The sequence below is a fragment of the Sciurus carolinensis genome, chromosome 18, assembly GCF_902686445.1.
Source record: "Sciurus carolinensis chromosome 18, mSciCar1.2, whole genome shotgun sequence".
Classification (NCBI taxonomy): Eukaryota; Metazoa; Chordata; class Mammalia; order Rodentia; family Sciuridae; genus Sciurus; species Sciurus carolinensis.
Window position 1 is genome coordinate 25827144 of NC_062230.1, and position 15945 is coordinate 25843088.

A 15945-nucleotide genomic window follows, 5' to 3' on the forward strand; every position below is an offset into this window, starting at 1 on the left:
TGATCAAAATTTTAAAATGAGGCAGTGTATGTATTGTTGAAGGATTTGGAAGGCTTGGGTTTTGAATGCTGGGTCTACCAGTTTTCTGACCTTGGGCTAATCCTTGAATCTCACTTATATTATAAATATCAAATGGAAACATGCATGCCAAAGGACTTGGTAAACCAAAAAGCACTGCATGGTCATGAACTTTATTCATGAGTAACCTCTGTAACAGCATAGCTATAACTTGTTCATCTTTTTATCTCCTGACACCTAAATGCTTTTGGGCATTTATAAGTGAAAAATTCATTTTGTTCTGGTTCTATGTGCAGCAGTTCATTACATATCATTCCAGTCCCTCCAAAAGTAACTATTTCTGAAATTTCCATTCTTTATAGTGTAAAAAGAATTTGGAGTCCCTCCTTTACCAAATTAGGTCCAATATATATAGCCAGAAGGGTTCTCTCTGAAGACCTTTATCAGTTCCTCAAGTTACTGAACATGTTTCTTATATGACAAGCTATTGGAATAAAGGTTGGCAGAAGCAGAGACATGTTCTGGACTGTATTTCTACTGCTTTCAGGAGATGAGGAAAGCAGAAATTGAAAAGCAGTCTGTTCCATGTTGTAAACATGTGAGCATTCAAGTTATAGTAAAGGCCGCATACACTGAAAGTCCTTCTCTACAAAGCCCTTACCACTCACTAGTTGAAGAATGTGGTTCTCACTTCTTAGCATAAATCTCATGCGTTCAGCAAACCGACCAGCCACTTCCCTTTCTCCAGAGATAGAGAAAGGGACAAAAGATTGACCATATTGTTGCAAATTCAACTCCAAAACAGGAGCATCCTTCACTTCTGAATAGTAGAGGATGGCTTTTAGGACGAAGGCAGTGAAAATCAGTAGTATCAAAATCTGCAGTAACATTACCCTCCAGTGACGAAAAGTATACAAGGCCCTTTTTAGCAGCAAAGCATAGAACTGTTGGATGCAAAGAGGAATCTACAAAAAAAGAAACAGACAGAAAATAGGCTTCTAATAACCCTTCAGTTCAGTTTAGAGGAAAATTACTTGATCTTCAAAGCCTGATTTAGGTGCCCTTCTTATGTGATCTCCTAATACCCTATATGCTTTCCCTATCATACTGGTGAAGGGCTTTTTGGTGAGATGAATTGATTATTTAAGATAAAAGTTGGGGCTGGGGAGATAGCTCAGTCGGTAGAGTGCTTGCCTTGTAAGCGCAAGGCCTGGGTTCGATCCCCAGCACCCAAAAAAAAAAAAAAAAAAAAGATAAAAGTTAACCAGGTTACAAGCATGAAGTGTTTGGTAGATAGAAATCTGGGTGTTTTGAGAGCTTCATTTTCAAGGCAAGGAGGTACAAAAGACAGGTCAGAAAGAAAGTGAAGTTATGGAAAGTAACATATGGTTTGCTAAGAAGCTTGGATTTAATTTTGTAGATAATGGGGGACTCAATAAAGGATGCTAAATAGATAGAAATAAAAATTTTTAAAAATGTCTTGCATAACAAAAAAAGGTCATTTGAATGTAGATTAAAGGACAAACTTAAAGGTAAATATGTGAAGGTGAGAGAGACTATGTGAGATGAATAGGGCTTGAATAAGAAAATGAGGGTGGAAATGGAGAGAAGATTATAGATTAGAGGAATATTTAGAGAAAAACTGTCAGGACTCAATCATTGATTTTCTGTGGGAACTACAGAAGGTGGTGATTCTAGTCTGTCCTTGAGGAACATTGCAGGGTGGGGAAGAGTAACTAATCATGAGAAAGACTGGGGAATTTCTAGGATAGTTTCTCTTAATACCACCAGATTGTATACTGATCTTACCATAATCTCCATTACTAACCAAACCTTCTAATTTTATAGTCCCAAGCAAGTGTAATTACCCCAGTATTAAACTGAATGTTAGAGAGATCCTGTGGCATCAAGGAGTCACTCTGTTGCTTATCATCCACAGTGCGTTCTGTCTCAACTTCTTTAGAATCAAACATGGAGGAGAGCTGATTGGCTGTGAAATTCATTGAGGAGTCTGCCAATTTGCTGACCCTGCATCAAAACATCTTGTTTAACCTATGTTATGGGGGTACAATATAAGAGAAGGCAGGGTCTCACTGAGATAAAAATCCAACAGAGGTAAAGAAAACTCATCAGCTAAATAAGTGCTAAAATAGGAAGATGGAAGGTTATGAGAGATTTTAGAATAACCAATGCACACTTGCTAAGCCAGGAAAGCCTTCATGAAAGAAATGACCTTTTACTTGAGAATAAAAGAATGAAAAAAGCATTAACTATGTAAGAATATTCTAGACAGAATAGCGCATGTGATGGCCTGAATGAAATTCTGTATGCTTGGGTCATAGAAGGTGACAGAAGGAGAATCTGGATGATGTAGGACCCTGTTCATCATGTTTTTTCCCATCACATTGAAAAAGTGCTCTCTTATTGTATAAGGCAAATCCTTCCATCTCTGCTATGGCTGCTCTACGTTTTCCTCATCCTTGGGAACCTTACCAGTACTCTAATTTATCTTGGCATTTTTGTTTTCTGATAGCCCATCTTCATCAGCATTTAAACATCTCTTATCTCATGTCTCCTTCCCTTTCTTTTGCCCGTAAGTGTGTCCTATATTTTGCTAATAACCTTATTCAATCTCTCAGCAGCATTTGATACTGCTAAGCATCTTTTCCTTCTTGAAACACTCCCTTCCTTTGGATTCCATGACCCTATGCCTCTGTCTTCTACCTACATTTTTTCTTTGTTTTAATATCTTTACTTTTATGTGGTGCTGAAGATTGAATCCAGTACCTCACACATGCTAGGCAAGTGCTCTTCCACTGAGCCACAATCCCAGCCTGGTACAAGAGATTTAATTCTAGGGAGCTTTACCACTCAGCCACATACCCACCCCTTTTTATTTTATTTTATTTTATTTTGGGACAGGGTCTTGCTGAGCTGCTTAGAGTTTCGTTAAGTTGCTGAGGCTGACCTCAAGCTTGTGATCCTCCTACTTCAACCACTGAGTCACAACCTCAGCCCCTATGTCTACAGTTTTCCTTCTCAGGTTCTTGTGTAAGTGCTTCTTCCTCTGTCCCTCGAGGTGGTGTTCCACACTCTCCAATATTAAGATCCTTTTCCCCTTATTTTTTATCAGAATCCTCAAATATTTGGCATTTACAGGCTACAGCATTTTTGTTGTATGGGCAAATACCAATTTAGATCAACTTAATATAATTATTTTTGTGATTTTTTTTTTAAACTGGGGAATGAACCCATGGGTGCTTTACCACTGAGTTACATTTTATTTTTTATTTTGAGATCGGGTCTCACTAAGTGGCTGAGGGTGGCTTTGAACTTGTGATCCTCCTGCCTCAGCCTCCTGAGTCACTAGAATTACAGATGTGCGCCACTACACATGGCATGGCTACCATTTAAGGTTCTTTTAAAGAAATTGCCATCATGTCTGATATTCAAAATATCTTTAGTGTTGCAAGGCTCACATGGTAATAAACATAAAACTCGGGGTATACACTCAGTGGAAGACAAACAGGCATTAATAACAGTTATTTCTTCTTCTTCTTCTTTATTTTTTGGTACTAGGAATGGAACCCAGGAGTGCTCCACCTCAGTTCCTTTTTAAATTTTTTATGTTGAGACAAGATTTCCCTAAGTTGCTTAGGGTCTTCCTAAGTGGTTGAGGCTGACTTTGAACTTCAATCCTCCTGCCTCAGTTTCCAGAGCTGCTGGGATAATAGGCATGCACCACCATGCCCAGCCTTATTTGTTTTCTAGATGGGCTCAAACTACCTGGTGGTAAGATGGAGAATGCATTCCTTTTTCCCATGGAGAGAGAGTGATGATGGGGGGGTTCACTGTGATATTCCTGATGATTCCATCCCCCCAATTGCTGGATTACAGGAGTGTGCCCAGCAGCTATTTCTTTTAATTAGATTTGCAGGTAATAAGAAATGAACACTGAGGTACTAGGACAAACTGATGACACAGTTAATGAAACTTAATTGGTATTCCTTTGAGGTACTAAACTCATTACAAAATAAGTGCTTTTAATGCGTAGTGTTATATCCATGCTGCCATGTCAGAAAAAAGGGCTCACCAAGGCAAGAGAGGTATGAATGCTCCCATGCTATAGAACTGCAATCAAGTGCAACTATAAGTAATACTTGCCACTCATTTAATACTATATATTTCTTTTTAAAAGTCTCTTGGAATTATGATTCAGTAGTTTCAGATTTTTTAATTACTTAAGTGACAAACTGATCAATCTCATGTTAGAAAGCATTACTTTATTCTGATTCTAAGAAAACCCCAGAAATTTACGGAAGAGGAAAATAAGAGAAAATTTCAAACGTTTGGAGATTTCATGTATTTTAGTTTCATAACAGATAGTGCTTTGAGTTCTTTGGGACAGATGGATTAAACTGAATTTAAAATTTCAGATATTTCTCATTTCCTTTTTTCTGTCTGCTCATACAAAACTATCACATTTGTCCAATGCACAAATATGTTATATCTTTTCACTGAAGTCCTATTCTCTATTTACATCCATATTATTTTGACTTTCCATTTTAATAAGTATTTTATGTTTCTAAAATATCATTTTTGAGTCATTGTTCTACTTTTGGAGGTCTGGGTAAGGAAACAACAATGCACAGTTAGTAAATGTAAATATGACAAATGATGTAATAATATAATAATGACAAACCACTATATATTTCCTTTTTCGTCTAGGTTATCCAATTTGTTGGTATACTGGTTCATAATAGTTTTTATGATCCTTTTTTGTTTCTGTAGGTCCGTTGTGATTCAGATTTTTAGTTGAGTCTTCTTTTTTAAAGTCTAGCTTGTAGCTAAAGGCTGTTCATTTCATCTTTAAAAAAATCCAACTTTTGATTTTGTTGATCTTTTCCTTTATTTTTCTAGTTTCTATTTCATTTATTTCTCCCCTTATCTTTGTTATTTCCTGCTATCTGTAAATTCTTAACTGAATTTTTTCTTTTCTTAAGGTCTAATGATAGGTTTGAGATCTTCTATCATTTTTAGTATAGGTGTTTACTGCTACAAACTACCTTAAAACTGCTTTTGTTGCATCCCGTAAGTTTTGATATGCTATTTTCCACTGTTATTTGTCCAAGTTTTTTTTACATTTCCTTTTGTTCTGTTAGTTGTTCAGGAGAATATTTAATTTCCACATATTTATGAATGTATTTTAAACTTCCCTCCTGTTTTTGATTTCCAGTGGTCTGGGAAGTTATTTAATATGATTCCAATCCTCCTGAATTTGTTAGGTTTTGTTTTGTAACATATGATCTACTTTGGAGAATGTTCTGTGTGCACTTGAACTACACTTTAGATCACTTTAGGGACACATATAGATCATTCCATTCAATACACATTTTTTTCTTTTTTTACATTTTTGGGCCTTAGTATCCATAAAACATTTTGCTTTTTCTGGCCTCTGTCAGACAAATTTATTTCCAAAGTGCCCATGAGTTTTGGCAGAGGACAATTTTTTTCTGTGATTATCACTACTCACTGAAGGAAGACTTCTTCCATGGTTGTGACAGAGGCACCAAAACTGGCAATGCCCAGCTTTACTCCATGAGTTTCCAGCTCAGTGAACAAAGCTTCAAACCTAGAAAGAATAAAGAAGGAAAATATTTTAGTAAATTTCTAATATTTCCTTGTTGCTGAAATACTTTTTACTATATTATATTGAAAAACATTCATTGGTTTGCTCTGGAAAATACTAACTACACAAAGGTAGGAAGGAAAAGAGCCAAATCTTTTCTGTAGTAATAAAATAATACTTTTATATATTACTAGTATAGTTTGTTTTTAAGAGATTTTTGACGCCATAATATTTTTTACTTTTTTTTGTAGTACTGGAGATTGAACCTAGGACCTTCAGTATACCAAGTAAGTGCTCTACCACTGAGCTACACACTAGCCCTTGCTTGATAAATCTTAATGACTGGTCTCAGGGTACAACAAAAGCAGAGGAAACATTTTTAAAAAATATTTTTAGTTGTAGATGGACACAATACCTTTATTTTATTTATCTTTATGTGATACTAGAGATTGAACCCAGTGCCTCACATGTGCTAGGCAAGCGCTCCACAACTGAGCTACAATCCCAAGCTAGAAAGCAGTGGAAATATCTTATGTTGTCATAGTATAAAATGTGGTTTGATAATAACAATTTTGTAAGGCCAGGTCTATTGTCTCCATTTTATAAAATTAGAAAATGAAGCTCAGAGAGGTTAAGTGACTCATTAAATTTACATTAGTGTTTGATATAGTGAAGATTCAAGCTTTCTTTCTAGTACTTTTATAGTTTTCTATTGAAGAAAATCATTCTTTCTACATAAATAGAGGGCCCAAATAGAATAAATGAAAATAAATCCACTACTAGGAACATCATAGTGAACTTTAAAAAGTCAAAGACAGGGAGACGAAACCAGAGGCCAAACTCGGGATCTGACAAGATGGCCAGGCTGCCCTGCAGGATCATCAAGGAAACCTAGCGTTTGCTGGCAGAACCAGTTCCTGGCATTAAAGCAGAACCAGATGAGAGCAATGCCTGTTATTTTCATGAGGTCATTGCTGTCCCCCAGGATTCCCCCTTTGAGGAAGGGACTTGTAAACTAGAACTATTCCTTCCAGAAGAATACCCAATGGCAGCACCTAAAGTACGTTTCATGACCAAAATTTATCATCCTAATGTAGACAAGTTGGGAAGAATATGTTTAGATATATTGAAAGATAAGTGGTCCCCAGCACTGCAGATCCACACAGTTCTGCTGTCGATCCAGGCTTTGTTAAGTGCTCCTAATCCAGAGGATCCATTAGCAAATGATGTAGCAGAGCAGTGGAAGACCAATGAGGCTAGAGCATGGAGTAGGCTAAATGCCATGAATAATATTTAAATCGATCCAATCATCAAGTGTGCATCACTTTTCCTGTTCTGCCAAGACTTCTTCCTTTTTTGTTTGCATTTAATGGACACAGTCTTAATAGAAACATTACAGAATAAAAGCCCAGACATCTTCAGTCCTTTGGTGATTAAAATGCACATTAGCAAATCTATGTCTTGTCCTGATTTACTGTAGTAAAGCATGAGCCGAGGCTAGAAGTATCATCTGGATTGTTGTGGAACGTTTAAAAGCAGCAGCTCTCTGCTTTTATTTATTTCCCCCATCACGGTTTAAGTATAAAGCGCTGTGAATGAAGGTAGTTGTCAGGGTTAGCTGCCAGGGGTATGGGTGTTTTTATTTTGTGGGGTTTTTTTTGATTTTTTTTTTTTTTTTGAGGGGAAAGGTAGTTTTATTTTAATTTTATGGGCTCCTTTCTCCCCCCTTTATGGTGATCTAATTGCATTGGTTAAAAGCAGCTAACCAGTTCTTCAGAATATGCTCTCTAGCCATGATTAACTTTATTTAGACTCTGTAGATGGACAAGCTTGATTGTTTGAATCAAAATGGGAACATTAAACAAACATCACAGCCCTCACTAATAACATTGTGACTTTGCTGTCAGGTGTAGATTCCCCCCTTCAAAAAAGAAACAAAAAGCTTGTGACCATTTTGTATAGCTTGTCTGGAAACTTCTGTAAATCTTATGTTTTAGTGAAATATTTTTTGTTATTCTAAAAAATAAAAAGTCAAAGACAAAATTTGAAAAGCATTAGAAAGGGGTAGAAATATCAACAGAATGAAAGCACACCAATGTCTTTAAGGACAGCACTGGAAGCCAAGAGAAGTGCAACAGTGTGTATGCTGGAAGAATACACCTACCAACCTAGAAGACATAAGATCCTAGTGTTAGAATATTTAATGTAAGAGTTTTCTTAAGTATTGCTTACACTTTGGCAACAACAGAAGCCATGACTATTACCAGTCCAATTGATGAAGTCACTGGAATCTAGTAAAAGTAACTCTAAACCTAAGTGATTGCTTAAAAAAATCATAGACCTGGGAAAGCTAGGAGAAAAATGGTTAATTCTCTCCTAATTATAGAGATAGGAAATGAACAGAAAAGTTCACGTGCACATAAATCACAGCTTAATGAATTATGAAATGAACATCTTTGTAACACCCAAGCAGGTTAAGAAACAATACTGCTAAGTTACATCAAGCCTCCCACATTCCTCCTCCTGTTTACTTATTTTTAAACTTCATATAATAGAACCATAGAGTATGCATTCTTGTGTGTTTGACATACCATTTAATGTAAATATTCTCCTTAGATTAGATTCAAATTTTAAAATAGTTACGGGACTACTGACTTACCAGTTTCCCCTTCATGCAGATTGTCTGCGTGATATTCCATTTTCTCTATTAGCTCTCTATTCCACATTTCTAAGTGGTCATTATAAGAATTCTAATATATGTAATGTTAGTGTTATATATTTATCTTTTGCCTCCTCCTAGACAATGTAAGAACTTTAGAGTACTTTGCTTTCTAACTTCAATGCTATTGTTGTGCATTTAAATTCTGCTCATCTGCTGCCTGTCTCTACCTACCTATCCACCCATCCTATTTTTCCACAAGTCATTATTATTTTATGTAGTCACTGTTCTTTAGTCTCTGTTTCTGAAGCCCAATGTAGGTTCATTTTCCTTCTACCTAAAGAACATTCCTTACATTTTCCTTCAATGTAGGTTTTCTAGTGTTGAATTCTCTGTTTTTGTTAGTCTTATTTTACTTTTAGTATTAAAGGATATTTTTTGTTGGGTAGAAATTCTAGGTTGGTAGGTGTATTCTTCCAGCATACACACAGTTGCACTTCTCTTGGCTTCCAGTGCTGTCCTTAAAAGACATTGGTGTGCTTTCATTCTGTTGATATTTCTGCCCCTTTCTAATGCTTTTCAAATTTTGTCTTTGACTTTTAAAAGCTCACTATGATGTTCCTAGTAGTGGATTTATTTTCATTTATCCTATATGGGCCCTCTATTTAGTAGTGAATGGATATTTTGATAAATTCTTAGCTATTATCTCTTCAAATACTGCCTCTTTTCCATTCTTCCCTTCAGGAAAGAATGTATTTTAAAATACCTCATATTATTTTAAAAAATCTCCTTTAGAAATTTTAATTTTGTTTCTTTGAGCTTCGCTCTGGAAATATTCCCAACTTTGCTAGTTTATTGTATTTTTATTCAGTTATATCTAATCTAATCCATGCACTGAATTTTAAATTTGGTTATATTTTTTAGTTTTATGTTTTTTCTAGTCCTAATCTTATTACTTTTTAAATTTTTTTGCTAAAAAAACCCCCTTAATCTTGAATTAATCTCTATGGACAGAGTAAGCATATTTATTTATTTATTTATTTATTTTTTATTTTTTGAGACTAAAGTCCTTTAATATTACAAGACCATGGTTGTTTCTTCTTGAACTCTGAATGACTGGGTTATTTAGAGGGTGGAATGAACCAAACTCCCATTACCAACGGAAGTACCTGTCGGATCACTGTCAGTGTAAGGTGGTTGGCATCTACCAGTCTGCCCACTGCCAGGTTTCCCAAGGGTGATCCCTTGGATTTTCTACCTCACCTGCCTCTAATGACTAGAGTGATCTCATTCTGACAGTCACCCCAGCCAGCATTGTAAGCCCATCCCTCATGTTCAAAGACATGACCGAAGGTTGGGTCCACTTCTATTTCAATGACAAAGTCACAACTCTTGGGCAGAAAGGTTGGTCCTTAAGGGTGCTAAGCTGGTAGGACCAGTTGCTGGAATATGATTGTGAAGTGAAGGAAGTTCAGGGAAAGGTTTGGGGGAATCTGCAGTCTGGAGATATACCTAGACCCTGTTTGTCAAAAGAGTCAGAAGTTGGGACAAGTAACTGAATATGAAGAGTGAGGGAACCTCACCATGACATACTTCTCAGAGTGACAGTCATGCATTCACTTCTTCCAAATCCCATGGAAGTTTCTCTTTTGACCAACTCTAGTCCAGAAACACACAAGGCAAGAGATTCTTGGGGAACCATAATGTTTAGCTAAACAGATCTGACATTATATAAACCATGACAGCAAGGCAGTGTATGAAAATAAAAGAAAAAAAATGCTGATACAGTTATCAGAAAGAAAAGTAAGACCTGGTACTATGTAACTACTTGAAAATACTTCATGTGTTTTGACTTGGCAATTCCACTTTAGGAAATAAAAAGAAATTACACAGAAACTTATTTTAAATAGTACGATCCATACATGCAAACACAGAAAACAATACCTAAATATTGGGATGTTTAAATAAAATGATCTTTCTTTTTTTGCTATGCTGGGTTCAAACCTTAGGTCTCACACAGGCTGGGCAATTGTTCTACTCTCAGTCCCTAAACACTGATACTTCATTCAGTAAGTAAACAAAAGTCACATATTCACACACTTATATCATATTAATACATAGAGACACATGTAACACAGTCCATTAAGCAAAAAAAGAGCTGAAATGCAATTGTTGATTGTAAGTATATAAAAATGTGATCACATGGATGATAACCAAAGAGTAAAAATAAATGATTTTTTAAATTCATAATTTTTTCTATACTTTTTAAATAAAATCTGAAATGATAATAATGGAACAGCACTAGGTTTTCTTGGCTGCATACCTATTTACGTACTCTTTAGGTAAGATAAATGATAATTCAGCTCCAATATTGTTCTCCAAAATGGCATTTGGTACATAATGATATATAAGACGGGTAACTTCGTTAGCTTTACAATATGGTTCCTTCACCATGACCATGTGGTATCCTGCACCTAAGGGAAATAATTAACAAGTATCAGTTTTGCATTTCTAGCTTTTCTTGTTTGTCTTGACTTAATTTTTTGTGTTTGGGTTAAAGACAAATTTTGGAGAAAAGGAGAAATGAGTGCCTGCCACATATGCTTTTGTCATAACAGTACCTTTCTAAATGTTGCATCAAGAGTCAGTCTTATTATTCCTTCATCAAGGAATAGAAAGTGTGAATAGTAAGAGGAAATGTGAAGAATAGGAAGAAATGTGAGAGTCTCCCCAGCCCCCACTGCTGCAAGAAGTTCCCCTTTTAATTCAGATGTAAGAGTCTGGATATGTTGAATACCTACACAGGCAACTCTACCCTGGTACTGAATAAATGTGTTATTTATTCTGCTATTTTCTCAGGGATTAGTGATTTTAATTCAGAATCTACATGTACAGGTAATAAAAAGTTCACAAGAGAAAGTCCTCTGTGAACTTGCTTCTCATTTTTCCCTACAACGCTATGGGAGATACATACTAATAACTCACCAATAATTCAACCTTCTTTTCTTACTAGTTCTTAACTTTCCTTTAGATTTTTGTTGCAGCTTATCTGGTTGAATTCCTTAGTTCTCAGTTCTTTTCTTTTTTTCCCCAACTACTTATATCACTTCTTGCCCCTGTGCTTTTCCAGTTGTTTTTAATTTTATAAGACTATGCTTAACATTACAGACAGCTGAAATTCAAGGGTTATACTCTTGATAGTACAACAAATGGTGAATTTTGGAAACGTGAGATCCTAATACTCTGATGGTATAAAGATGGTTAATAAGAAGTCATAATGAAATAAAACTCATGATGGCATGTTCTTATTTTCCCAGTCCCTGTTTCTGATTGTAACAGGGATACCTAAATGATATTAATGCAGGAACAGATCATGTGGTGCTGGGGATGTCTGAACTCAATCTATTTTTCCTTCTTTTTATTATTCATCCATCCAACCACACGGAAGAACAATATATTCTAGGTGAAGGGGAAAAACAAATAAATAGAAAGAATGACCTGAGAAGGTTAATACTGGAAAGTTAATAGGAAATAAGATTTGCTAAGTGAAGATCAGATTAGAAACCCTAAAAAAGAAAAAACAGAATCTAAGTTTGATATAGTAGGAAACCAAATAATACTCTATAAATTTTTTTTTTTTGGTTAATGTAGTGCTGAAGGAAAATAAATCTGGAAGTAGAAATAATGGAAAGGTCATAAATTAACAGAATAATGGAGATCTGAAAAACCATATTTTTGCTTGAGGAACAATGAAGAGCCACAGCACTGCAAGTCCCCCTTGGCCATGATGGCAACGCGGTCACCCAGAAGATCCGCTTCATCCATATAATGAGTGGTAAATAGGATGGTACGGCCATTTTTTTTCTGTTGAAGGAGATCCCAGGTGGCTCTCCTTGAGATCAGGTCCATTCCAGCAGTTGGCTCATCTAACATCACCACCTATAGATAAAAATACAACTTTAGACTGATACTGTTTCATTTGTAGAAAAGCTTCCTATTCATGGGGCAACTTTAGGTTTTATTCTATTCTTTTTTTTCCTTCCAGTTATGCAGCATTACTTGCCAAACAAAGTACATAAAGTAAGTCAAGCTGATCTAAAACAATGACTCTTAAACTATAGTGGGTATCAGAATCACTTCAAGAGCTTGTTAAAACTAGACTACTGGGGGCTGGAGTTGTAGCACAGTGGTAGAGCACTTGCCTAGCATGTGTGAGGCACTGGCTTCAATTCTAAGCACTGCATATAAATAAAAAATATTCACTGACAACTAAAACATATGAATATATATATAAAAACACAGACTACTAGGGTCCACTCTCACAGCATTTCTGTAAAATGCCTGACAGTTAAAAACTTTAGTCTTTGCTAGATGGACAGTGCAACTACTCTACACATCAAAGTGGCCATATTATTTACAAAAATAGGCCTGAGCTGGATTTTGCCCCCAGTTCCTAGTTTTTAGACTCCTGATTAGAGATATGGTAAAAGAGATGATTAGGATAGACTTTATTTTTTAGAAGTTTGTCTGTTCTCTTAGATTTATAATTAGCTAATTTTCAGGGTTTTTTTTTCCCCTCCTGACTAGGATACAATGCAAACTCAATCAGGTTCCTTATATAAGTACCTTAGAATTCCCTACAAGTGCGATACTGATAGAAAGCTTCCGTTTCATCCCTCCACTCAGTGTCTTGGGAAATGAATGTTTTTTATCTCCCATTTTAAAAACATCCAAGATATTATTAATTTCCTTTGTACATATATCTGGAGGCAATGCTTTCAGCTACAAACAAACAAAGAGAGATTTAGACTGGGATTCTAGCAACCTACCAACCATTTCCATTTCAGAAAGATTTTACACTAGAACCATTTACACAGAACAACATTGGAGAAATTTCCTCCTTCACTATCTTACTTTGTCCACTGAAGAAGAGTTCTTCCCAAAATGAACACTTAAAGCATTCAAAAAGAGAAAACTTTCTCTCTGGCTTACCTGGGCAAAAAAGTAAAGGTGTTCAAATACTGTTAAATAATCAAACAAAAGATCATGTTGTGGACAGAAGCCCAGGCTCTTCCGGATATGAAACATATCTTTTGTAATCTCAAATCCATAAATACATGCTTTTCCACTTGTAGGGGGAAAAAGACCTAGGACAAGCAGAAGACACAGCAGGAACTTAGAATCACATGTATTTGTTCTTCATTAGCATCTGATGTGAATGTCTTTTTCATGGTTTAATCACAATACTCCCATTTCAACAGCACTCAAATGTTAATCTGTACTCATTGAGAAACACAGCTCTAATTGCTGTTAAGGGTGAAAAATACAAAGGAAAGATGATTATGAACAATTTGGTTGCTGATGTAAACAGTAACCTGAAATAATTTCATAGCATGACAAGACTTCCAGCTTACCATCAGAATTTCTATCAGTGGTTCTTGACCTTAATCTTGATCAGAATCATCTGAGGACCTTTCTGAAAAGTGTAGATGCTTGGGTTTTCTCCTAGAGAAAAGTAAGAATTTTGGGGGGCTACACTTGGCTACTAGTATTTAAAAATCTGTCCAGTTGATTCTAAGGTGTGGCTAGGGATGTTAACTATTGTCTAGATTAAGATTTTAATGAATATTTCACTGTTTTGTCAGTTGTCTACTTAGGAATATTAGTTTCAACAAATTGGATAGAATTTCCCCATGCATACTTAATTTAAGGGAGATATAGATAGATTTAATAAGAATTTGTATCCTGCTACTGTGCTTAATTTATCAGATCCAGAAGTCTTCTGGTAGAGTTTTTGGGGTCTGCTGAGATAATTTAACTTCATATTTTCCTATTTGTAACCCTCTAATTTCCTTCTCTTGTTTAATTGCTCTGGCTAGCATTTAAAGAACTATATTGACAAAGAGGTGAGAATGGAATCCTTGTTCCTGATTTCCAATTTCAATGCATTATGATCTCACAAGATGTATGGGATAATATAGATTTTTTTTGTATTTACTAAGACTTGTTTTGTGTTCTAAAATATGGTCTATTTTCCGTAAGTTACTGAGAAGAATGTATACCTCTGCTGCTGTTGGGTAAAATATTCTATTGATGTTTCTTAGGTCTATTTGATTTATAGCATCATTGAGGTCAGAAGAATCAATTGATTTAATGTCTGGATGACTTGTCTCTTAATGAGGGGGGGGCTGATTTATCTGGCACTCAATATTAAGGAGTTTGTTTTATGTAATTAGGTGCACTGTCATTTGGGGCACAAATAATTACTATTGTTATATCTTCTTGTTGGATTATTCCCTTTAACAGTATGCATGGCCTTCCTTGCCTCTTCTGATTAATTTTTGTTTGAAATCTGCTTTGTCAGATATGAGAACAGCCACTCCTGCTTGTTTTCAGACTCTATTTGCACAGAATATCTTTTTCCATTCTTTACTTTCAGTGTATGGATATCTTTGCCTACAAGTCTCTTGGAAACAGCATATGGTTGGATTTGGTTTTAAAATAAATTCTGGCAGTCTATGTCTTCTAATTGGGAAGCTGAGACCATTTAAATTCAGAATTACTAGAAGAGATGTCTATTATTTCAGTCATTTTGGTTTGTTTCATTGATTTAATTCCTTCTTCATTTCCATTTGCTTAATTGTTCTTCAGAAGAGCTTCCCGAATTTGAGAACCCTAAAGATTGTTTTTGAGTTCTTCTTTGTGTAGTATTTCCTCCAGTATTTTATATAGTGCAGGCTTAGTGGTTATGAATTCTTTTAGCTTATTCTTATTGTGAAAAGTTTTTATTTCTGTTTCAGTTCTGAATGATGGTTTTTCTGGATACAGTGACCTTGGCTGGCAATTGTTTTCTTTCAGAACTTAAATTATTTCAAGCTTTCCTGGCTCTCAGAGTGTGAATTGAGAAGTCAAGAGTGAGCCTTATTGGTCTACCTCTAAATATGACCTGATGTTTTTCTCTTGAAGCCTTTAATATTCAACCCTTATTTTCTAGGTTAGGCATTTTGATTATGATATATCGTAGGTTTTTTTTAGTCTCCTCTATTTGGGGTTCATCATGTTCCTTTATGTGGACGTCTCTCTTATTCCTAATGTTTGGAAAATTGTGATTATTTCACTGAAAAGATTCTTAATGCCATTAACCAATATTTCTGCCTTCTCCTAGCCCAATGACTCTTAGGTTTGGTTTCTTAATGTTGTCCCAGAGTTCTTGAATATTCTGATCATTGACTTTTTAAAATTTTTTTTCTTTACTGTTTTGAGTATTCCAGTTCAAATACCCAGTCTTCAAGACCCGATGTTCTGTTTATTAAGTAATCTAGTCTGTTGGCATACTTTCAAGTGAATTTATTTGATTTACTGTGTCTCTAATTTCCAGGAGTTCTGACTGATTTCTTTTCAGAATCTCTAGTGAAATGATCTTTTACCTCCTGCAATTGCTCTCTTAGGTCATTCATTTCTTTGATCTTATTTTAGCTCATTAATCACTGTAATAATCAGTTTTTATAGCCTTTCTCTGGAATTTCATCCCTTTCCATGTCTGTGCGGTTCTTTATTAAGGGAGGGGACTTGTTTGCCTGTTTTCAGAGCTCTTAGACTTGTGCATGTATTGAGATGGATCCTCTTCCTCTTTTGTAAG

General features: G+C 35.5%; 1 protein-coding gene and 1 pseudogene across 1 annotated transcript in view; one reads left to right on the top strand and one right to left on the bottom strand.

The window, feature by feature from the left end:
- Positions 1 to 15945, bottom strand: part of LOC124969944 (phospholipid-transporting ATPase ABCA3-like) — an 87392-nt gene that overhangs the window by 21912 nt on the left and 49535 nt on the right. Inside the window, 7 exon segments of the mRNA XM_047532947.1 lie at positions 680 to 983; positions 1887 to 2046; positions 5552 to 5650; positions 10630 to 10780; positions 12035 to 12245; positions 12933 to 13088; positions 13299 to 13453. Coding sequence (XP_047388903.1) covers positions 680 to 983; positions 1887 to 2046; positions 5552 to 5650; positions 10630 to 10780; positions 12035 to 12245; positions 12933 to 13088; positions 13299 to 13453 — 1236 coding nt within the window.
- LOC124970437 (ubiquitin-conjugating enzyme E2 N-like) lies at positions 6504 to 6944 on the top strand (annotated as a pseudogene).